The sequence below is a fragment of the Stegodyphus dumicola genome, chromosome 1 (genome assembly GCF_044657685.1).
Source record: "Stegodyphus dumicola isolate Sdum_Otavi_A_Nest chromosome 1, ASM4465768v1".
Lineage (NCBI taxonomy): Eukaryota > Metazoa > Arthropoda > Arachnida > Araneae > Eresidae > Stegodyphus > Stegodyphus dumicola.
In genome coordinates this window covers 26,900,325-26,926,324 of record NC_140768.1, presented here as the reverse complement: position 1 = coordinate 26,926,324, position 26,000 = coordinate 26,900,325, and the positions used below count along the sequence as shown (strand labels likewise).

General features: G+C 34.2%; 1 protein-coding gene across 1 annotated transcript in view; it reads left to right on the top strand.

The window, feature by feature from the left end:
* LOC118191032 (uncharacterized) overlaps positions 1-26,000 on the top strand; it is a 124,348-nt gene that overhangs the window by 87,296 nt on the left and 11,052 nt on the right. Inside the window, exon 2 of the mRNA XM_035361819.2 lies at positions 7,127-7,318. Within this exon, the coding sequence (XP_035217710.1) occupies positions 7,127-7,318 (192 nt within the window). The remainder of the gene's footprint in view (positions 1-7,126; positions 7,319-26,000) is intronic.

Genomic DNA, 26,000 nt, shown 5'->3' with positions numbered 1-26,000 from the left:
CTTATGACATATTTCAATTCCTCATGAATTTCTTATGTGCACCTCAGGTTTCGATAACCCCAGAACAAGAAATCCACTGACGTGAGATTGGGGAATCTCAATGGAAGCAAACTAGAATAAAAAAACTTCAAAGTCACGGGAGATAACTCTTCTATGAAACGTAGTAGCTACTGAAAATTTTAATTCCAATAAACAATTTTCCCTCATCTCTCTTGTGCTGTCATTTGTTCTTTATAGTGCTCTTCTTTGCGAATGTTTTACACCGGCAATTTTTGTCTTATGTGTATCCTTCCAACGATATTTATAGTTTTTCATTGCACTGATCGATTTTCGCAGGGAAAAAAAAAGGTGTTGTCATTCGAAAATTTCGAATTTTTTCACCGCATTCGTAACCATGAGAGCTGTATTGTTTTTGATCAATACAATCTGGAGCACATACCTTCAAATAACAATATCTGGAATTTTCTTTCGATTGTTTGAATGCATAGACATCTAGAACAAGCCTGTAACAATACATAACCAATCCATACTTTCCAAATTCCGCAATCGTGCTGAGTTTGCGCTTAGAAAGAACTCTTTCCGGGAGACCAAAGAACAGTTGAAAAGTTAGATGACTTTGAAGGAATACGTTGAAAATTTATGTATGGCCTGTGCACTCAGTCAATCGAAATCTAGGGTTTTTATACATCGGGTAATTTTTTATGACAACCCTGTACATATACGTGTTCATATGTGTGTGTAAAATTAAAAATATATAAATCAAAATGCTAATTTTAATTTACAATTCTCCCTTAATCTTCTATTTTAATTTGGATGCTTACCCTTTCTATCCTAAAAATAGTAGCTACTCTTAATTAATCTCTCTATATTGCGTCATTTTCAATTTAATTAACTGATTAGTAATAATTCTTAATTAATTAATGATTAATGCAAATAAATAATTTAGTTTTCCAACTATAGTGCATGGGGGTTACTAACTAACTAAAGGGATTAAATTTTCTAAAGCTTATGGTTTTAAAAAGAATAAAAAAAAAAAAAAATCTGAAATTTTTCAGATTTTAAATTACGTCCAAAGGGGCGTTTTTTTAACGTTTTAAGTGTTACTTTTATTTATTAAATATCATGTTCTTTGCACTTAAACCATAAAATTCAGTTCAAGAGCAATATCGCAAAATAATGTTAAATTAAGCATATCTTTAGAACTTCCGATATACACAATCTCGCGAGCTGGAGATAAAAGTATTTTTTTTCTATATAACTTTGCCATTTTTCGCTTTTAAAGCATTGAGTTTGTAAATCAAAAATTCGTTAAAGTTTTACAAAATATAAAATCTATAATAAAACAAATTCCAAATTTGGGATTTTAGATGCCCATATTCGCAGTAGGATTTCGTCATTCAAAATTCGATGGCTCTATGTACCATTGTTTTATCACAATGCGAGAAATAGACAATCATTTATGCAGATTTTTCATTATTTAATTTCTTCAAATATAATGCAGGACTCTAACATTTTGTGGCAACAGTCTGAAAAGTGAACCGACGTTTATGAGTCCGACGCAAAATGCCAAAACGAAAGCAATAGTCCTTCGGGACTGAAATCCCTTTGGACTAATAATAAATGATTCCATATCTTTTTGCCATTGTAATTATATTGTAATTATTTGGTTATTGATAATTGAGCGTTAGGTTCTCATTTTATATAGAATATTCCATATTACAGTGCATAAATATTTTACTAATGAAAAAAATTAGATTTCATGAGAAATCCATCTATTTCATATTGGATTTATTTAACAATATTTTAAGCATTTTTATGGATATTAGGAAAAATATTTTTATTCCATGTATAGATGTACAATTTTTGGTGGGAGAGATGTTTGTAAAAAACAGTCAGTCTTGGTTTTCAACAAATTAAAATCCAACTAGAAAGTTACAGATCAGAATATTGTATGAACGTCTAAATCCTCAAAGCTTAATTTTATTTCTTGTATGTATTCTAACAATCGATGATTTTCATTATTATCCAGAACTGCATAGCGTATTTTTTTCTTTCTTTCCTTACGGGCATTATCTTTGGTTTCACAACAACGGCTTAGTTTCTTCTTTCATGCTCTTAATAAAGAAACACGGGATTTTTGTTCTTTTTATTACATTCATTTGCTGTATAGACTATCCAATCATCCTGCTACCACAAAAAAGAACATATCTTCGATATAAAAGACGCAATCGTTTGTAACGCAATCGTTGTTTCTAACGTAATCTTGGAAACGAGATCGAATTATCAAAGTTGTTTCGCATTATTTCTAGGAAACGCGCAAGAAATGTATTACTTAGTTTAAGCAAAAAATAGCGGTTATAAATCGAAAGTTTTCTTAAGCTTAACATTTATTTATAAAAGAGAAAAATAAGCATTAAGTTTAGGAATTTCAAAAAAGATCTAAACATATTGTTAAATGTGCATGGTTTTGGGTCAAAAATACGCAACTCCTGACTTTCTTTAAAATTTTCATTTGATTTGTACTTTTCATTTCATCTGAAAAAATAAATTATAATACAACCAAAACGTTTGTTCCATATTTGTTATACACGAAGCGCAAAATAGATATTTTTTGTTAATTTCAATAATGGATTTTAATTTATTTCAACTGGAATAATAAAATAAATATTGAATTATGAAAAAATGCCTTCATTGCTCTTAAATCCCCAGTTGTTAAGCGTAAGAAATTAGTAAAATTCGAAAGATAATATAAAGGTCTTACGTTTTATAAAATGGGAACATTCTAAATTCAAACTAATAATAGTTTTTTTATTTCTTTCCCTGCAATCAAAGCGCTTAGAAAGTTAATTCTTTCATTAACTCAAAGTTATTTTAGGCATAGAACGCAATAAAGCAAAATAATAATATCAATAAAAAATTTAATATTTTAAGAGTTTATTACGTAAAAAATAAAGACATAAACCAAAACCACTTTAAGGCTCTCATTTCCTGTTAACATTTATACTGAAATTATGAACTGGAAATTTTAGTTGCTTTGCTTAAGTGAAAAATGATGGACGTTTCCAAGATTTTAATCCTCTGGACAGTGAAATGAGCCCCTTAAAGTAATTTTTGGTCTCTTTATTTTCTTTCTTTTATTTTTGTAGTTTTTAAAGCAATACTGTTTTCCTTTACGTCAAAATCTGCTACATCTTTCTTCAGTAAAACTTGGAAAATGTGCCCATAAACAAATGACTGTTCTATATAATAAGGCTCTTCGGCCATGCTAAATTATCCTGCATTTGCAAAAGCGGGTACTACCGTCTCCGAAGGGAAATCTAACTTAAGTGCATTCTGAGAGAAGAGATGACACGGAAACTTTGTACAGCTAAGCAAAACAATAATAATACTGACTTAATTAGTACTGGAGAAGAACGTCTACTAAACTGTCATTCCATTAAAATAAATAAAATACGTTTAAAATTAAATTCATTTAAACCTACGTATTTCATTCTTTTCACTTAAGACACGGAATTCGTGAGGAGTTAATATTATAGCTCTCACATGTACTCAATTGTATTCAGAAGACAACTGATGTGTTTAATTTAGATCATAATTAATCTAATCAATTTTTCTGGCACAGTTCAATCTTATTTCCTGTATGATTTCAATCCATTTTATTTCTAGACAAAGAAAAAGAAGAAAAAACATGAAAAAAACGGGAAACATTTAAGAAAAATTAATTTTTTTAAATTAATACACCTGCAATACTTTTTGTTCCCATATGCTTCTGTACTGTATATTTTTCAGATTTAAATGATTCTGTGTAATGAAATAATTCATTGTTTCGCAAAAGTAAAACAGGGACTACTTAATTTAGTTAGATGTTTTAGAATGAAATAATGAACCTAAATATGTATCTTTAAGGGGACTCATACATGATCTTCGAATATGTGACTATTGCAAGAATTGGGATATTTTATTTATTTTAAAAGCAATTACTTCCAACTTTTTACAGCTGACTTCATGATATAGCTGCTTTGGAAACTAGTAACCAGAAAGTTTGTGTTGCCACAAATATTTTTGTAATTTAATCCTCTTTGTGACAAAATATTTCGCCTTATTTCCACCTTGCGCGCATGATACTTTAAAAATGGCTAATGGTACAAACTTGAAATTGGATGGAATTCTTTATATGGGCACTATTTTGTAACTGAACCAACATTCTGATGAATATTTTACTATTGAAAAATTTTATGGACGAAAACATTACAAATTTTTTTAATAAAATACATTTTATAAACTCAACTCAAAATAAAATAAAAATTTAACATGAAATTTTTAGAATTTTAGGTTCATAGTAGTTTCCAGACGTTATAAAAGCTATATATTCAATATGGAATTAAACTATGAAACAGAATGTTTTAAACTGTGCGCGCAAGTTGGAAACATGACGAAAAATGTGGTCACAAAGCGGATTAAATTATAAAAATATTTGTGGCAACACAAACTTTCTGATGACTATTTCAGAAAACAGCTATATTATGTAGTCAGCTGTAAAAAGTTGGTAATAATTGCTTTTAAAATAAATAAGTTATCCCAGTTCTTGCAACAGTTACCTATTCGAACATCTTATGGGTATTAAGGTGTATGAGTCCCCTTAAGTTAATTTCTCTTTTATATGAATTTAATATTCAGAACTTAATTAAATGAAATTCCAAATCACTATCCCGCAAGATCACAAATAGTAATTTAAGAGCTTCGTTAATCAGAAAATAGCAGAGTCTCTATGCTAAAATACATGCTTTGGTTTGCATAGCTTCTTCATGCGAAAAAGAGTAATGAAAGCCAAGATTCATAAAGCTGACGCTGCGATATTTTGATTGATTTTGTAGTGAGTGCATAGTAACAAAATACGATGTACTTGTGGCAACTGCGTATAAGTATGCATCCAGATCAGATAACCAAGCCATAGGTTATTTTGCTTTCTATGCCTGTTAGACATAATTATTAACTATTGGTTAATTACTAATTATTTAACTTAATTATTGGTAACTGAGACACCCCATTCTATATTTAGATTTGCTTAAAACATTTACAGTCCTATACATTTTATGTGGGAGTAATCTGTATTAATTATGGCATGTAAAGCCTAAATATTTGATTACGTCTTTTTTCTCTACTGATTTGTTAGAATTTTTTCCTTGCCCCGCTTTTGGAACAAATTCACTTTAAGTATCAGTTTTAAACTTCATTTTACTTTTAACATACCACCCATCTAGGTTTTAAGTAAATGTGAGCTGTGTTCTCTTCTATTTTTGTTTTATTTAAGTGTCCAAGTCATCTGAATTACGGCAGTGTTTATCAAGTTTTATTCTCGCACTATAACTTTCACAGTGTAGCCAGTAAGTCTCATTACACCTGGACTCAATGCGTATAACAGAGTAAGACGGTAAGATCTTTAAGATTTTAACTTCCCATTCTAATCATTGATATGGCAACAGTACTTCTCACATGAATTTTCAATTGCTTGCCACGTGACTGCGATTGGAGGAGAATAAAGTCCGTGAGTTGACCAATTTACTGTCTCGCCTTTCCGTTCATAGTGAAAAACAATAACAGATACCAGCAATTTCACTTAGGTTAGAGACTGCCCATGAATGGAATCACCACAACAAAAGTATAATATGGATGCTTAGCATTGGTTTCGTGAACGGTTCGGTAAGAAACCACCAAGATTTCAGACTTCGATATGTTTAAGAAGAAAGCTTTTCACCTGGAAACTGTTTTAGATAACCCAGCTCCAGTCGTCCATCAACCCTAAGGGAAACATGTTCTGAAGTAAGTGTGTCAGTGATGCGTTCACCACTCAAGATGAACAGAAAGCGTACTGGAGAACTTGTAATTAAAAGGATCACAATTACATGTTGTCCACCTAAGTCCATATGGCCTAAGTTGGCAAGTCCATATAAAAATGGACTTAGGCCTGCTAGTATTCCGGCCAATGGCCATCAATGATCTAACGGACCATGACTTAAATCGCAGGCAGGAAGCATGCAGGATATTGTTTGAGGCGTTCTCAATATTTCTTCTCGAAAGTGCATTCTTTTCTCAGATGGATGCACTATTCACATCTTCATACCGGCAAAGGAAAACTCACATTTATACCAAAACACTGAGAGCAATCCTCTGCATGTCATATTTTTGGGCGGTGATGACAGAGGAACACATCTTTGGTCCATACTCGAAAATTCCTTTAAACGTGCAGTCATTCCATTATATCTTTAACAGCACATTCAGGATTCTTGAGGATTCCGTGACTGCAGAATTGGAACATCAACGATACACGGTTGCTTACCAACACGATGAACTCAAACCCACTTCGCGCTTGCTGTTCTCGAACGCTTGAATGAACTGTTGCCTAGCCGGTGGAGGATCAGACATGCGTCCCCAATTAACCAGACTTATCCTCAGCTATCTTGATGTCCAGACCTTAACGACACCGGACTATGCTCTGTGGGAGATCAACAAGTTATATGTCAGGAAGAACGTACGTGGACAACGATGCGCGGCAGAACAAGTGGCTTGAAAGCTTCCAGCTGGTGCACATACGAACGTTTTCTACAAATAAATATAAGTATTACGAATGTGCTGTTAAAGATATAATGGAATGACTGCACGTTTAAAGGAATTTTCGCCCACCCTATAGGACAAGAAATCTTTGCCTGAGCTCATTTCTAATACTGAAGTTACAGGTAAAAATGAGCAGGATTCAGAAATTTCTCCATCGGTTGTTCAGGTGTAGTTCCACCTCAATACCTGTGCAATTCTGCCCCAATTTTGATGGAGCATACTTGGCGGGAAGGATCCAAAGATATCTAGCTTTCCTTATTCTTAAGCTAAAGTAGAAGACTTTTAGCTCTCTAGTATTTGAAGTGCCTACCACGCAGACAATATGCACTTAAAAAGCACTTTGTCTAATTCAACCGGAGCTACAGAGGACCAGCATTTGCTAAAATCTAAACTTTTATGTATTTTTCATTAGTTGATTTTAAACCTATTATGTAAATAATTATTAGTAACCAACTTATTCCTTGTTCGGAAAATTCTTAAGTTTCAACTAAATATTCTGTTCCACTATTTTTAGGACTCAGGACATCACATCATTCATAAAAGACCTACTGTGCTTCTTAATAGACTGATGTATGCTTTGCAGAATGCTATCCAGCCTGACGAAAGAGTAAATCGGCAACATCAAGAGCTTGAACGACGAGGTTATCCTAAACACTACTGGAAATGTTACTTCAATGCTGTATCTTGCTTCCGACGGAAACGACAGGTAAAGGCGTTTTTGCTAATGTTCCTTTCATCAGCTCACAAAGGAAAGGGAAAATTGAAACTCATGTAATCATTAATTAAAAAATAACATTAAAATAAAATCGTATATCTGAGTAAAAATTATATTAAATCAAAAATTAATTCAATTATTTGAATATTAAAATAAATATATGAGTCTCTGCTAGAGTGAAACTCTTTTTTAATAAAGACTTACATTCAAAATTGAGCCGTCCAGAGAGAAACTGGTTAGTATCTCTGACTGCCGTACCAAAGATTCAAAGACATTATTTAATGTCTTTGAATATAATGCAGGACTCTAATATTTGGTGGCAACAATTTGAAAAATGGACCGACATTTATAGTGAACCAATGCAAAATGCCATAACGAAATTAATAGCCCTTCTGGGCTAACGCCCTTTGGGCTAAAAGAACATTCATAATTGATAGAAATTTGCCAAAAGCATGTGCTTGAGAATTGTTCTCCAACAGCTAAAATATGTCATGTATAACCAAATCGCAATGTCAAAACATTAGGAAGAAGCTAAAAAATATTAAATATAATCTTATTAAATCCTCAAATCTAAAGTTATTAATGTCGCACTTTTTGAAATGTTTTCAATATGCAGCATAGGTGATGCAAAATATTTCCCCATTCTTGAAAGTTAAATGAATGTCCTAAAGCGTTACAGTAATCTCTTAAAATTGTGTAGTAATTCATTTCTATGTCAATGACGGAGGTTGAGATGACGTAATTTGATATAAATATTTCTATAGATGCATTTTGTAATTGGGAGGGATTTTTTAACAAGGAAATAGACAATTAATTTTCTGTTAATTAAAGACACGTTCATTTTCCTAGAATTAAAATGTAATAAAAATTATTTTCACATATAGTAGCTTATGTCTAATTTAATTTTTACGTAAAAATGACGAAAAAAATATATATGAGTAATTTTAATGCATAAAAAGTCCCCAGAAAGAAGCTGAATGTCTTTTGTAAAGTTAAAAGACTGAAAAACGTGCTAGATTATTTTTAATTTAATTTAATTAAAATTTGGCTTAAAATACCAATTAAGCCCATTTATCCATGAGCCCTTGTTCATGTATCAAGAATCTCTGAACTTAATCCAAGTTGATCAAGTTGTGGGAAAATATATCCAAAACATAATACCCAATTATTTCTAATGTTATCTTGTTAAGTTTTAACAGGTAGCGGTTGGACTGCTTCAGCTCCACACGACTGAAACGTTGACTACATCTTCTTATTCTACAAACTTCATTTAGAAACTTGAAGTGTGTCGAATGGGTATGCTCTTAAAAAGCTTTAAAAGATATTTTGGATAAATTAAAATTTGTAAAACTTAGTATTTCTTGCATAAATGCTTTCGATATGCATGACAACTGGAATTATGTTTAATAAGACAGAAAAGAGGTACTAAGCCTTCTTCTACCTTGGTCGTAACAAAAACTTTATAGTAAGTCTTATCAACAGTCTTCCCAATACAGGCAGATGTTGGGCTCAACCGTTAATAGTAGATTCAATTAGCTAAATTTTGCCTATAGATTCCACTGTTCAGAAGATTGCTTCAGCTTCGGTTAAGGGGTGTTGGAACCAAAATATCTTCAAAAAATTGTGATTTCGGATTTGTTCATTTTCAAATTCTCTACACTTTTATCTTTCCAAAAATACCATTCTTTAATTCTCTATGAAAATTAGAACTGTAAAAAAATCTAGTTTTAATTTGTCATCTACTGCTTTGATCAATGAGGATTTTTACATAAAAGCGCGTTTTCTCGATGTACCTTTTCTCAGAAACACAGGTATCTAAACTTTTTATGGCTTATTTATTAGGTTCCCTAATATTTATTGAAATGAGCTGTTTGTAATAAACTTAGAAAAAAAAATTTTTAATTTTTTGTGTGAGAAAAGTGCTAAATTTTACTATGCCTAACAAAATATTCTGTAATTTACTCTAAAATTCAAAATGCGTCGAAAGCTCATTTCAGTATAATCAGATAGGTATACTTTTAATTACAGAAAAAAATTTCAAGCTTGTATCTACCGCAGATTTTGAGAAAAGGTACATCGAAAATGGCCAATTTAACATTGTCGGTATAGTAGAGGTTTCTGATACCCCAAAGTTGGAGAAAGGCAATTCTGTTATGCTAATTATGTAGCCTTGCAAAGCCTTGCAGCTTTGCTTTTACTAACCCATGACTATTCCGTTTGCACAAGAGAAGAAATTCAAAACTGTATTGGGGAAACAAAATTACAAATGAAGTGTAATAAATCTGAAAAGGATCAGCAGCGTTTTAAGACAGGTACTGAATAGTTTCACTGAATATATTGGTATAGTGGTTAGGGTAGCCTCCTGCGATACCGAAGGAACGGGCTTCGAATTCCGGAGAAGACATCGATGTTCGTAAATGTATAGTGTTTTTTCGGCATGGAGGCACTCTAAATACATGGCGAGACTAAAGTCCTCTTGAAAGGCTGGTGGCAGGGGAAGAGGAGTGGGAGATCCTCAGACCCGTACCACAGGGGTGCTCTAACTGAGCGAAGTCGTACTGTCACTGTATGGTGCTCAATGCTTTAGCCAACGACAGGCGAAATCTTGTTCTCCTTGCCGCGACGAAATTCGTTGGCTTGTTCTGATGTCACTATCAGACAAGTGAGATGATAAGTCACATTAGATATCAAAGAAATACGCTAACTAGAATTTTAACCCGTGAGCACACGCACCGATCCGATGAACACGAGAACACGCGCCGGGTATGTCATACCCGAATAAAAAAATTGTAAATAAAAATTTGCCGAAAAAAAAATTAATCGGTTTTTTAAAAGAAATTAAAATGTAAAAACCAAGTTAATACTTCATTTTAGACAAAATAGGAAACAATAAGGTGAGTAAAAATTATTTACTTACAATTTTTTGAACATTGTTTACAAATTGAGGTTATATGTTCCATACATATACTTTTGCTACAATTTTCACAAATGAATCTAGTCGTTCTATCTTTTTTCTTGGAGCACTCTATACACCTCTTGTAAGTCATTTGAGGTTTCTTGGAGGGCGGTCCATTGTTAACATGTTCATCGGTGGTCAGTGTTCGTCCAGAATCAGGAACCACAGATGCTCGTCGTCGTTCATTTCGAACATTTTCTATTAGCTGCATCCCTAAGGCTTTGAGAAAGGTACTCTTCCCGTTCACGTGTGAAATTTTCTCGTATTGAATAAATATAAATATTTGTATTGTCAACTACATGTTTTAACATATCTTCATCGATAAGCAATGACAAGGACTCTAAAGGTGTTGAGACGTCTTTAGAATACTTTGTATTTCCAGAGAGTTTAGTTATAATATTTTGGCGCCAATTCTAACATTAGTCTGGAATTTATTTTTGTTCCATTTTACTCCATTTTTTCTCAACATAGAACTCATTGCTACATTCCAGAGTTTCATTTTCTGTTTCTGTATCTGAATCACTACTCTATATGGATGAATCATGATTACTAATTATATTCTTCGTCATCAACATCTTCCTCTTCTTCTCTAAATGAATCCTCATCAGAAGAAACTGTTTCAAGGAGATTTCTCAATCTTTTTATCTCTCCATCGTAAGGAATATACGGCGCCATGCTTACAACTCAAGAAAAACTTATACTAAAAGCATGAAAACAAGAAGGGCGAAGTGACTCACTGAGAAACGCCAGTACACGCGCGGGTATGACATGCCCGAACAATGCTGGTCCTAAAAAAACCGTTGCACTTGCCACCTCAGAAATTTTCCCCATTTAAGTATGTGACTTTGTACTCAGCTACACTAAGTTTCGTCCTTTTATGAAAGAATGGGCGAGAAATATACAAAAAGAAAAATGTACATGGGTATGACATACCCTCCGCGTGTGCTCGCGGGTTAATTTGAATAAAACTCAACCTGAATGCTGACCAGAATTGAATTTTCACTTGGAGGCACAGATATGCAAAAGTAGTCAAAATGGGCATTGGTATTTTGATGCTACATTATAAAGTCCTGTACAAGGTAGCGTAGTTGAAACTAATGGAGAGTATTCTGTTTACTGACCTTATAAGCTCTCAATGTGTCCTCCCTTTGTGGCCTGACTAATGCCTAATCAGTAACCTAATTCAACTCCAATTCACGTCACCTCTTTTGATCCACTGAACTGATAGCATTGCCAATGCTTTATTTCAATTAGTTTAAACCTCTAAGCAACTAGACGGAACTTCACTACATTTTCTAAGGATAGGCTTCCTACATCAATGAAAATTTGCACAACAAGAGAATAATCTTCAGTGTCTGATGATTGATCTAACCCCATCTGGCCTCCTGAATCACCGAACTGAGCAATGTGTGATTTCTTCCTTTGGGACTGTGTTCAAATAATAGCATTGCCCCAATCTTAACCCGCGAGCACGCGCGCTGGGTCCAACGGACCCACCTGACCAAAGAAACCTTTCTGAAAAAAGTACCTACCTTCCCCAAGTGGTTGGGGTTTAGTGTAGTCTCCTCGAAGGCCATCCTCGGAAGGTTTCCGAAGTTTTTTGCCGGATATTTGATTCGAAGTTTCGTTCTAATCGAATCGGTCTTTCAGACCCAGCGAGCCTATTCGCATTGCTGTAGCGTAGTTCATTTGTGGTAGCACAGAAAACTGCAAACATTTCGCGTAATTTATCCTATAAGGAAGAAATGTTCTGTTTGCAAAACTTATTAGATGTATCAACTGTTGAAGACTCCATTGAAGAAACTGATGATGAAGGTTATAATGAATTTTTTAGTTCTCGTGATTCTGACTCAGAAATCGAGATGCATTCTGAAAACGAAAATGAGAATAACATTTATTGCTTTATTGGAAAAGACAAAAACCCTAATGGCCAAAAAAAAGCGTTAGAACTCCTACGCATAATATCACTAAATTGTCTGGAAACATTGGTAAGGCAAAATATGTATAGACTCCAAATGAATCGTGGGAACTTTTACAGAAAACTGTCCCTCAAACGTTTTCTTTTTTTAATCAACATGTTTGCATTTTGATGACATAGGAACTCGTGTCGTCAAGAAAGAATCAGATAAACTTTCATCTATAAGATATTTTTTGAAGATTTTTGAATAACTGCCATAAATATTACACTGTCGGTGAATTCATAACAATTGATGAAAAATTTGAAGCTTCCTGAGGAAGATCTTCTTTCAGACAGTATATTCCTGATAAACCTGAATAATAATTTCTGAATAGCCTGAATAATAATATAATGAATTCCTAATAAATTCTATATTAATAAAATACGTTTTTCTATTCATTTAAAAATATTTTATTTCATAAAAAAATATGGGAATTATAATTAAAATTTTTATTTTTATTGTTTGTATATTTTTTAAGTTTGATCATAAAATTTTGGCATAAATGTAGCACTTTTACCTGAAGAGTAACAGTTTTTTTCTTCAAAAAGCACGAGCCGGATCTTTTGGACCCATGGCGCCCGCTCGTGTAACTCAAAAGAGCTCGCGCGCTCCCGGATTAAAGATAAAAGTAACTGAAGCAGCTCTTTAGCATAGTTTTCACATAAGCACACACTAAAAGCTATAAGAAAGCATGGGAGACGTCCGTATATCAGAAAGGATGGAATAAATTTTAAAGCGACGAAGGAAATTCTTAAGGAGCCTTAGATATTTCTTTTCCTATTTTCATTAATTATGTGACACTGTTCCTTCTCATTAAGGTACTGTGGTCCACTAAAAGCACAAAACCGTGACCACTATGTCATTTCATTCTACAAGTTGATAAGAGAAAGTGTATTAGATTCTTTGCAAAGAATTTATAAAACATTAATCTTTCTATATTTTCTTTTCTGTTGTATTTCTTCGGAAAAGGAAAATATGACAAAGTAATTCTAGTATATCTTTCATGGCTTTCATTTCACTGCTGTTTAATTCCTCCTTATTTATTTACATAGAACTTCTTTTGCCTTTAATTTGTTTCCAGGATGTGTGGTATTCACCATTTCATAAAAATTATATTTTTTGAATATTACAAATAAATATGAAAGCTCAAATAAACCCATTTTGTATATCAAACGTGTTTACTAAATGTCATAGAGCCGGCGGCCGAGCGGTAAAATTCGCTGAACACTGCCAGTTCGGTCTAGGGCTCCAATCCAGCGAACAGGCTAGCTGCATGGGCATTTTTGTGGTTTTCTCCATGTGTAACGTGCATACAAGCCAGGTCCCTTAGAGAGTCCTCCACAAAAACATCCCCCTAGGCAGATAGCCCTCGTGTGCTTTGCCGTAATCAATTGAACCAAACCAAGCCATGCATTTTTGTGCTGTTACTATACCCTACGTTAGGATACAGAAACTGCTGGTTAAGGTTTTTCTATCAGTTAATCACAAAAGTTAGAATTTTTTACTGTAAAATCTGATATAAGGAGAAAAGAGTCATCAAAGTTGATTTAAAAATAAAATCTGTGTTTTTTTTAATACTTTAACATCAATTAAACGCGAGGGAACGCAGTAAAGAATCTCAATTTTAAAATTAAAGTACATAATTAATGACAAGGTTAGGTTATTTAATTACGGGAAAGCCTCGAGGGCTATTTGTCTAAGGGGAGGGATGCCTTCGTGGAGGACTTTCTAAGGGAAACTGGCTGATATACACGTTACACATGGGGAAAACCACGAAAACACCCATGCAGCCAGCTCGTTCGCGGGATTCGAACCTCGGACTGAACTACCAGTGTTCAGCGACTTTACCGCTTGGCCGCTGGTAGGCCTAATTAATGACAAATCTTGGCTTATGTCATAAAATGCTCCATATACGTTTCACTAGTTTGCATGTCAAATGATATAACTTATTTTTATATGTTAAAAATATCAAACTCAAGTAACAATAAATATATAAATAAATAAATAAATAAAATTTAATTTTAACCAAAAAAATTCTCAATGGTTTCAGATTTTAACGGTCGCCCAAAAGTGTTTGTTAAGGGTTTTTTCGCTTTCACTGAGCTCACAGTCTACCAATCTGCTGTTACATTCACTAACCCATTTTATACATTTTTTTGTCTTTTAGATTTATTATGTAGCATCATTTTCTTTGCACTTGAACAAAATTACAAAAATCTTAAAAGAAGCATAGCAATATTTGTATAGAAGTCCCGATGCAGCATACATTTTTATGTTTTCTTTCGTCCTCTCTCAGTTCATATCATATCAATGTTCAGTTTTCTTACTAAGATGGCTTTAGGAAACTTTTTTTTTTTTGTTATTTCATTATTAATATTTTGTGTGCTTACTTTATTTATTAAATATCATGCTCTTGGCGCTTACGCCATATAAAATTCGATTCAAAGGCAAAATCACAAAATATTTAAAAGCAGCACATCTTTAGAATTTCCGATCAACAGTCTCGCGCACTGGAGATAAAAATATTTTATTCCGTACAGTGTTTTTACTGCTTACCTTGAAATAGTTTAATTTGTTAATAAAAAATTCGTTAAAGTTTCCCAAATTGTGAAACGAATGCTAAATAAAATTCTACTTTCAAAACTGAGGCTTCCAGTGTCCACGTTCGGGTGGAGGACTATGTTATTTAAAATGTGATATCTCTTATAAGTACACCGTTGTTTTATCACAATGCGAGAAACATACATACATTCATGCAGATTCTTCACAATTTAATTTCTTCAAATATAATACAGGGTGATAATATTTGGTGGCAATAATTTAAAAAGTGATACGCTGTTTATAGTGAACAGACCCAAAATGTTGTTTCGAGACTAATAGCCCTTCTGGGTTAACGCAGTTTTGGGTTAGTAAAAAAAAAAAAACTGCTGTGTGATCCAAAAAGCAAAAGAAGTATGTTAAAATTCTTGGCAAGTAAGACATGAGTTATGTAGAAATAAAATGTGAATCTCTGTAGAAGACAAAAACTGGAATGTAAAATAAGTCATTTCTCTAGCACGTAAGAAATTTGAATCTGTCTTATTGAGTTGAGAAAACGGTGACGCAAAATGCAATAAATGAAATTTATTTGGAAAATGTCCGAAAGCACATTCAATTGGCTTAAGACTGCTTTCAGAAACTAAATTTTAGCAGTTCCTTGCATGAAATAGTTGATTTCATTCTATTCCTGTTAAATAACACATGTTCCTTAAAATATCTATGTATGAAACATCTTTTCGAAAATATTCTGAGAATTTTGGGCTTCAATTCCTCCATGAATATAAAAGAAATATACAATTTTCTGAGAAGTCAAAAAATAGTATATAGTATATGTGTGTGTGTATGTATGTATTTATCTTGTGTCTAAGTATATGTGTCTAGTTTATCTGTGTTTAAGTATAATATTGTAGGAAAGTTGATTTTCACAGATGTTGCCTCATTTTCAACAGCAAACATGGAAGCAGAGACTGGTTAAATAGTTATCTCTATTTCAATTGACATTTCTTGCCACAATTCTCTGAGTACTCTAATCGTGCCTAATTCAAAATATTTAAATTTCTTTTGGCAAGATCAAATACTATTTTTATCGAAGAATAGATAGAAAATACATAATTTTTAGTCCAAAGACTCTATGTCCATGAAGGACTATTGTTTTCGTATTGTGATTTTGCGTTGAAAATTTTAAAAGGCTGTATCACTTTTTGAACTGTTGCCACCAAATACTATCGCCCTGTAATATATTTGAAGAAATTAAATAAAGAATAATCTGCATAAATGTATGTATGTTTCTCGCATTGTCATAAAACAACGGTACCTAGAGCCATCCAATTTTGAATGACGTAATCCTAGTGTGAACATGGACATCTGAAAGCCCAAATTTGAAATTTGGAGTTTGTTTTATTATCAATTTCATATATTGTAAACCTTTAACGAAGTTTTGATTAAAAAAACTCTAGGATTTCAAAGCCAGCAATGGCAACACTGTGTGAAAAAAGAAACATTTTTTATCTCCAGTACGCGAGACTGTGTATCGGAAATTCTTAAGATATGCTCATTTTAAAGTTATTTTGTGATATTGCTATTTAATTGAATTTTATGATTTAAGTGTGAAGAACATGATATTTAGTAATTAAAGGTAATACACAAAATGTTAAGAAAACACCCCTTTGGACGTAATTTAAAATCTGAAACGTTTCAAATTTTTGTTCTTTTTTTAAGCAGTTGTTATTTTTGAAGCAGAGAGGAGAAGTACCTAAACTAAAATCATTTAAGGAGTGATTACAATATTTTAATCTTATATACATATATGTTTTATGCAAATTTTTCCCTCGTTCTTTTCAAAATTAAAAATATATATATATACAACTTTGATCATTAATCGTACAGTCTTTATACCTCATTAGCTGGCATTTCTTGTCTTAAGTTGTATGGCTATTGTCAGTTAAATAAGAGCGACAAATCACGTGATTTAATTCACAATGTCTTCTGGCTAAAGGATTGCTTCCCTTTTAATGCCTCTAGAATTTTAAACAGCATTCTTTGGGGGTATGCTGCATTGAAAAATAACTGCATAGCTCGAAAATGTACTGCGTATTTTCACTCCGTTGTAGAAACACATAAACGGCCTGTATTTCTCTCCCCTTCTCAGTGGTTTAGAAATCATGTTTAGCTACATTCTTTGACATAGTGATAAAACAAGTTTTTACAACTATACGTTTTTAGTTAAAATAATCATTTTGTTCTATTGAAATGCTTAAATTATTTCCTCATAATATTTATATACTATGCTAATATGCATGTTGCATAGTAGCATGTGCTCTTACTAGTATGACATAGAAATAGGCCATCCGCTTGTGAATTGATTCAAAAAACAGGTCCACTTTGTCAGGACTACTGTTCCTTCTAATTGACTTAAGAAACATGACAGAAATCCTGAGTGGGAACAAGCAGCTTACTGAAGTTATGTTCGTGTGTGCGTGGACTAGACAAACAAATTAAGAAGGGTTAACGTTACCCTTTATTCCTCACAGCGTACAGGTGCTCCTGCACTTCGGGATACAAAGAACAATTCTATTGGTCTAAAGCGTAAAAAAATAAGACATATTCACTTAATAACTAACTAAAATGAGAATTAAACTTGAATGCTTCACAAAGACTATTTTCGCGAAGATTGGCCTTTTGACACTGCGTATGTAGTGAGCTAGATGCAAATACTACAATACGCCCATTATATCAGCAGGAACTGAGTTCTGGCCTGAAGGCAGGCACAAATCGACTGAAAAGTACGTACGTAGCAGGGCAGCAGAAAGGCCTTTATCTCTCTCTTGGCTAGAAGCCACTTCTTAAATATATTTTACAGTTGCAAACTCATTAGCATAAAAATCCTACTCGCGCTTATTTTGGCCGGAAATGGAAAATAAGAGAGCAAAGATTAAAATAAAATAAACGTTAGTAAAACTTAAAATCCCTATAACTTTACTTAATGAGAAAAGATTCTTTGTCTAGGATGAGTGATTTCAGAATGCAATAGTTTTCATATCAGTGGTGAAATTCTATGCCTTTAATTAAGACACTAATTATTCTATGCCTTTGTTAATGATTTCGGTTGCAGCCTCGAAGGTCACTCCAGTGGATAAAGAGGTAAAAGAAGTCTTTTCATCAGGGCTAGGAGATGGACACTTTGCTATGTATGAATGAAAGAATCATCTTCCCGGGAGTTCAGAGCAAATAAACACAGGGAGATATAAAAGGTGGTTTCCTGAGAAGAGGGGAAAACTTTCCTGTTTAGAGCTACGGGCATGTTTGCCTGCTAAGAACGATCCTTTCTCGTTAGAGCATTTTTCCTGTAACAAAATTCTGAAATTACGGTACTAAATATACCCAAGTCCCATACTGTCAAGATATGCAACTGTTAAGATTTCCATCTTATTAAAATTCATGTTATTGTTAGAACTTGAGTTTAAGTTTTTTTCAACCCTGTGTCACAACCCAGGGTTTGCGTAGCGGTTTCGGCTACTACACCAGATTCCATTCCCATCTTGTGAGAAGAAAGGAATGTGTCTCTTAATATCTTAAAAGTGAGTTTAGATTTTTTGGTTTCCCAACTTTTTTGCGTGTTTTTATTCCAGAATTTTACATTATCCTCAAAGGAGGTTTTATAGAATCTCTAAACTACAGATGAAAGAAATCAATCCAGGGAGTGAGCGATTCTATTGACTCACTTCATTTCGATCCTCCTCCTCGTTCTATTGTTTGCTCTCTTCGCTTCATCCTCGTACACCGCCCTTGATTCCCTCCTATTTCTCTATCTTATTTATTGTCTCCATCAAATTATTGTTACTGAGCAATGAGTTGTAAAAAAGAACAAATTCAGCTCAATAAGGCAATGATTCTGATCTGATCTTATACAAAAAAGCGATTCTGCTCACCTCTAGTATTTAAACCCAGACTTTTTTTTCTCATCAGAAGTTGCCCTTACTTTTTCAGCTGTTCTCTATAGGTACATGTGTGAGAGAGAGAGAGAGAGAGAGTTAGTGAAGAGACATTACTATTTCCAATGATTACTTCTTCAGTTGGGTACCATTGTGAAAATATGAAATTTCACTGCGTTCTCAATTCAGGACTTTCCTGTTTCAGAGCTACATTGACTGCCTTTTATACACTGAGCTATACAAAGGCTTGAAAAATGAAAAGGGTTAGGTAATAATATGATCTGTAATAAATTTTTAGTTTATTTTCTTTTAAATGTCGTAGTAGAAGGAGCATTTTTTTACAATATATTGGGTTATATAAAATATATCCGTGTTTTTGTTTTGCCACTAGATGGTGTTGATGCCTATATATCCGGCAACACTCACCCGATTGTCTCAAACGAACATGTGCTTGAAAGATGACATTGAGCTTCCATTGTTTGTGAAAATAGGTTTCTAATTCGTTGCTTGGGAAAAAAGTCATATTGATTTGAAAACGAATGAAGTATCTGAAGAAATACGTTATGTGATGCTGTTTTACTATAAAAAAGGTAAGAAGGCTAAAGAAACATGCCGAAAAAATTGTGAAGTGTATGGTGAAAATGCTGTGAGTGATCGAAGGACCCAAGAGTGGTTTGCTCGATTCCGTTCAGTAAATTTCGATATCAAAGATGCATTTTGCTCTGGTCGGCTAGTCACTGAAACAGTCGATGCAATTTTGCAACTGGTGAAGCAAGACCGGTACATAAGCTGTCAGGAAATAGCAGAGGTACTACACATCAACCACGTGACAGCTTGGAACCATTTGAAAAGAGCAGGTTACAAAAAGAAGCTAAATGCTTGGGTGCTACATAAATTGCAACCTGACGAAACCATCAATTCGGCTCTGTACTGTGCACAACTCGACCGTTTGGAACATCAGCAACCGTTTGAACGAAGCAATAGAATTGGCCAAAAAAAGGGAGTTGTGTTCCATCATGACAATGCTCGGCCAATGGCACATTTTTGATGACCTAGAACAAATTGACGGAACTTGGTCGGGACATTTTGATGCATCCACCATATAGCCCAAAATTTGCACCGTCTGACTACCATTTTCCTTGGTCTCTGCAAACGCTATTGATGGTAAAAAATTGGCCGACCGAAGAGCCGCTGAAAACACTTGCCCTAGTTTTTCGTCAATCAACCACAGAAATTCTACGCCGATGGAATTATGAAGCTACTCGAGAAATGGCAAATATCATAGATAATAATAATCGTCAATATGTACTTGATTAAAACAGATTTTCAATAAAGAAAATTTTTGTTCAAATATGTACCGAAAACGCAGGGAAACTTTTTATATGACCCAATACATAACCTGCCTGGACTGCAGGATTCAGTAATAGCATATTCCAACAGATTATAATAATTGATGCATTTTACTGACTTATTAACAAACGATCCAGCTCATATTTGTCCAAGATGTACTAGCTTTATCAAAGCCTCTAAAATGAGGAAATTTTGCTGTAAAAAGAAGAGGGATTTCTTATAGTTTCAGGGAAAATTTGTTCGACTTCAAATTAGTGAGCACAAACTTAAGAAAACAAGAGAAAGAGAGAGAAAACACTGACTCTAAGGCATGCACAACGTAGACCAAAGGAAGTGAAGCATGATAGATGATGAGAAGACATATATGAGGCAAAAATATTAGAAACCTTTGGGGTACATAAGTTAAAAACGTACAATTTTCAGAAAAGTTCCTTTTTGTGAGAAGAGATCGATATCATCATTGTACAGCTTGGTATAGGTAGTCATACAACACTAGGTTTCAATCAATTAAAACTTAAAAGACTTTTTTTATTTCCTAAGAAAATAGGAATTTTTCAAATTGACACACTTATGTGCTTACTTGTTGTTGTTGTTTTGTTCCATGATTTCCATGGAAGAATAGTTGCCAGAGCATCAAGGAGAATGGACTTCTACTTCCACCCCAAATTTTGAGGGACAGCATCCCGGGGGCGTGGTCCGAGGGTTCCCCACCGCTCACACATGCCACCAATCCACACGAGAGGACTTTCGGCTCACCATACATTTAGAGTACTTCATGCCGCAAAGACACTATACGTTTACAAACATCCATTCCTTCTCTGAGATTCGAACCTGGGCCCTTCGTTACCGCAGTACGCTACCCTAATTACTATACCACTATGTACAAAGAAATATGCACATATATATTTCTTTGTACATTGTTGTACTCTTCTTCAAGTATACCCATGCATATTTCTTTTTTTGCATTTTATAAATGTCGTCTGCTCAGCCGGGGCTGCGGCCTAGCAGCTCGTGGTTGACTCCAGTTGAGTTGGTACCCAATTCTGCATGCATATATCTATACCTGGGTCGGAAGCCAACTCAACGGTTTACTTCCCTAACCACTATACCGTCTAGACGGCATATGTTTACTTGTAAAAGTTATTAAAATTCCTTAAAAATACAAACTCTTGCAGTGAAATTTTATACATCAGAAAACGTATGGAAAAGTTAATGTGAGTGTTCTTAATTCTTTCTGGTATGAGCTTTTTGTTAACCAAAACACATCTGGAAAGTTTTCAAATCTGAAAATGTTTTTATGGATAAAAATGAAATAGCATTTATTTAGTGATAGCAGAAATGCATGATTTAGATTTTGAAAGGAGTAGTTTCCGCCCAAGGTATTTTGGGTGCTCAAATAAATAAAAATTCTAAAGTATGGTAGAAAACGCTCAAGACTAAGCACGAAAGCATGTTTCCATTTATCAAGCTTTTCATGTCAGAAAAAATGTAAAAAGCCGATAAAAGCACTTAAATTGCTCTAAGAACTTGAGCTGCTATCCCTTAAGAGTACATATATATTATGATAAGGGAGGAAACGCACTAGCAAGTCGGCACTTTCAGCCTTTTTAATAAAAGTAAGAGCTAGAGATAACTAGTTACTGCTGGAATCCTAATTGATATCATACATTATTCCGCATGATTTCGAACTTTATACTGCTATCTGGGAACCTGTCACGTTTTAAGGAGAACAATATTATTTCAAGCACTGTGAGATCTAATGTTTTTAGCTGTCGTGCAATGTAAATACACTAGTTATCATTAATTAATAAAAAATAGCAAAAATTACGAGTACTCAAAACGTTACACATAGAATTTAATGAAACTGACTCACAGTATACAACACATAGTAAGGTATAAAATAACGTGAAAAGAAATTCGCAGACAATTATGGTGTTACAGAAATAGCTTATGCGTAAAATGAACAAATCGGATGTGTGAGTTTGGTATAGGAAAATTACCTTAAATAAGGAGTATGATCTCTCTTAGAAGGAATACAGCACATACAGCGATGTGCGATGCTGTTAATTATGCAGCCCACCCGTCCCGTAGGAAGTGAAAGCCATGGCCCTTGCAAAGCAATTGCAAAGGTCTAAAGAGGATGACTGAAAGCAGGTGTGTACATCTTCCTAAAGTATTCCAAACATGCTCGATAGAATTCATGGCCTTTGATCGAGCTGACTACTCCAATCGCTGAATTGTTTGGTGCTGAAGATAATCATCCACGATGCGAGCCCTGATTGGTTTAGTGTTGTCGCCCTATAACCTATTGCCCGGGCATAAGGAAATTATAACCTATTACCCGGACATAATGAAATTATAACCTATTACCCGGGCATAAGGAAATTATAACCTATTACCCGGGCATAAGGATGCACATAAGCATCAAAGATGTCATCTCTATAGGTCTGAGTACTCAAGGTTCCATGTGGAAAGACATGGAGGTCTGTGCGTTCAATCCAAATAGATACCACCCCAAACACAGACACTGCTGCCTCCGTATGCATCTCTTTTTACTGATGTGTGATGAATGCTAGCGAGCTCCAGGTTCTCTCAAAATCAAATAACGTCTTTTATCGCTTTGGAAGCTAAAACTGGACTCATCGGTAAAGAAAATTGCGATCTATCGGTCAGCTTCCCATTGAATATATTGACGTGACCACCTCAAATATTCCTTTCTTTGACGTTACGTGATCGGCACTCAAATGGCTGGTCGCCTCCGTACAGACCTTTATCGTGAAGTCATCTACGCACGGTTGATGTTGAAGCCGATTTCCAGTGGCTCCAGCAAGGGAGGATCTTAGTTCAAGTCATTCCTTCGTGGTCATAACAACTATCCGTCAGTAGCACTCGTCGTAGCGTTGGTCGTCCTTGACTGTACCTCCTGGATGCCGAATCTGCGGTTAGAAATTGTTACCAAAGTCTATCAATCACGAAAGGACTAACATTTAGCCATCTTGCCACTTCTGACTGACTTTGTCCTGCCCTTGTCCACGTTTGTTTTTATGAGGAAGGTTTATCTTGGTTTAGTTGATTATGGCAAAGCACACAAGGGCTATCTGCCTAAGGAAAGGAATGCCTTCGTGGAAGACGGTATAAGAATAACTTGTTTGTATACACGTTACACATGGGGGAAACCACGAAAATGAAAATGCAGCCAGTCCGTTCGCCTAGAACCGAACTATGATTGGAACTACCCCAGTGTTCAGCGATTTTAGCGCTCGGCTACTGGTCGGCGTTTATGAGGAAGGTTAAAAGGTAACTATTATTGCTGTGTTCTTTTTCTTACATTTTTAAAATCAAAATGAGTTCGAAAGCTTAGAATCATATTTATGACCGAACTACGGTTCATTTATAGCTGGTCGAAAGACTTAACGATTGTTGAAAGGGGAAAAAACACCTGAATATGCCCAACAAACAGTAATAAATTGGAACCATTACCTGCTAGAAGTTTGAATTCATAACGGTCTAAAGAAAGCATTCGATTAAATCAGAGAGTTTAACAAAATAATAGAAATGGATAAAAATCTTTTACCAAGTGCAGAAACGAAACAGATCGAATAATTTTGCAGCAGTGGCTATTTGGTGGATATTTGATGTCACAAGTTAAACATCAGATAAGCCACTGATATCGATAAAAAAATAATTCAGTTATGTTTGTTTTCATAATAATTGGAATTTTAATTTTAATTTTTATATTGAAATTTTAATTATTTTCTCAATTAAATTTATTTTATTTTTCACCAGAAAGGACTGTTTTAAAATGAAATTACTACTGACCAGAAACTTTCTTAATACGCACATTTTGGTTGATATTGTCCCGCAGCCAAAGGTTGAGTTAGATTTACTAGATTAGTTAACTGCCTCTAATAATTTCATAAACGCTGTCTAACTTAAACTGTAATTATTGTAATAATTCAAAAACATAAATCCAATGTGACTTCGTCACACTCACCTACGCTACGCATTCACACTGTTATCACGTTAACGTATGCGTTTATTTGTATCCGGCTAAATGACAATAGTATGAAACCTATTTTTAGAAAAAATGGATGACTTCCAGTACTTCTTGTATTCTAAGATTTCAAAAATTGCATTTCTGTCAGTTTTTGTGATTCTTTCATTTTAAATTATTATGCTTGATAAACAAATATGTATTTTTTACATTTTATCTCTCCATTTATAATTTTATATTTTCGTTGGTTAAGTAGGCTTGGCGGTTTTCCAGATTTTCACGACAGAATTTTGAAAATTTGGAAAGTCACAAAATGAGCTGGATTCCCAAATGTCTTCATCACACTAACGAGGAAAACTTCCCCACTTTGAACTGCCTCAGTTCTTTTGAAATATATATATATTTCATATATATATATATATATATATATGAAATTTGATAGGTATAAATATATATATATATATATATATATATTTCAAAAGAACTGAGGCAGTTCAAAGTTGGGAAGATTTCCTCGTTGGTGTAATAAACATTTTATTTCATTTCTTTAATTATTAATCCTAACGGAAGGGATGCCTACATGAAGGACTTTCTAATGGTAATTGTCTCGTATACATGTTACGCATGGGATTAACCACGAAAACGCCTACGCAACCAGCCCGTTCATCTGGAATCGGACACAGGTCGGAATACCAGGATTCACCGACTTTACCTCTAGGCCGCTGATGGGCTGTTTGAGAAGAAACATCTTTGTGTGATTTTTCACTGGTCTCTATTTTAACAAAATTCTATTCGTAGGAAAAAAAAGAGATAAAATATTTTCAATTCTGTTTAGTTTACATATGACAGGAACGTCTTAGTAAATGATAACTACCTGTGGATGAGGAAATGTAAACTAGCTGCACAAATGTTAACTCACCAAACTTTTTTTTTTCTGCTTCTAGGCCACTATAACCGGTTCCGGTTTCCACAAGACCGGTTTCTCTTTCAACACAGAATTGCATATAACAACCCTTCACTAATTCTTTTAAAAAGGAAAATCTCTCTCTCTCTTGAGGGGGTGGCGGCCAACCAGCGGCCGAGCGGTAACGTCGCTGAACACTGGTAGTTCGGTCCGAGGTTCGAATCCCGCGAACGGGCTGGCTGCATGGGTGTTTTCGTGGTTTTCACCATGTGTAATGTGTATACGAGCCAGTTTCCCTTAGAACGTCCTCCACGAAGGCATCCCTCCTTTTAGGCAGATAGCCCTCGAGGCTTTGCCGTAATTAAATAACCTAACCTCTTGGATGGAAATTCTAAAGAATTATTTTTCTGTCGATTGAAAAAAATATTTATCATATGAAATATTTATTAACAAACAAGAAATAAAGAATGTACATATGTCATATATAAACTACTTGCATAGTATTTGCAGATCGGTAGCTATCTTCTTCTCGCCAAGGCTAAAAACGAGCCAATTGTCATTTCTTTCCAAAGCCGCTATAAGTGACAAGTATCACTACTTCTCATTGAGAAAAGAAAAACAGTTCAATTTTCTTATTTCACATATCGTATGTATGTATGAACAGATATTTTGCCTCACATAAAACATTTTTCTGATTAACTCGTACTACAAGTACGTTTGCAGGTGCTTTCAGATAACAGAATACTTGTTAAAGTGGCCACCAGTGATCTAGCATTAAGATCTCTTACAACAGGCAATCAGATACCAGTTCAAATCCTTTGAAAAGGGCTGGCTATATATCTAAACCAGTTTTCCTTAGAAAAACCTTCAGGAAAACATTCCTTTCATTAGGCAAATTGCCTTCATGTGCTTTCTTTCAAACAATTACTTACCCAAACCTAATACTCCTTTTAATTTTGGCTTTTGCAATTCACTTTTTTATGCCACAAATTATTTTCAAAAATCAAATAGTAATTGAAAAATTATAAGTATCTAAATGAA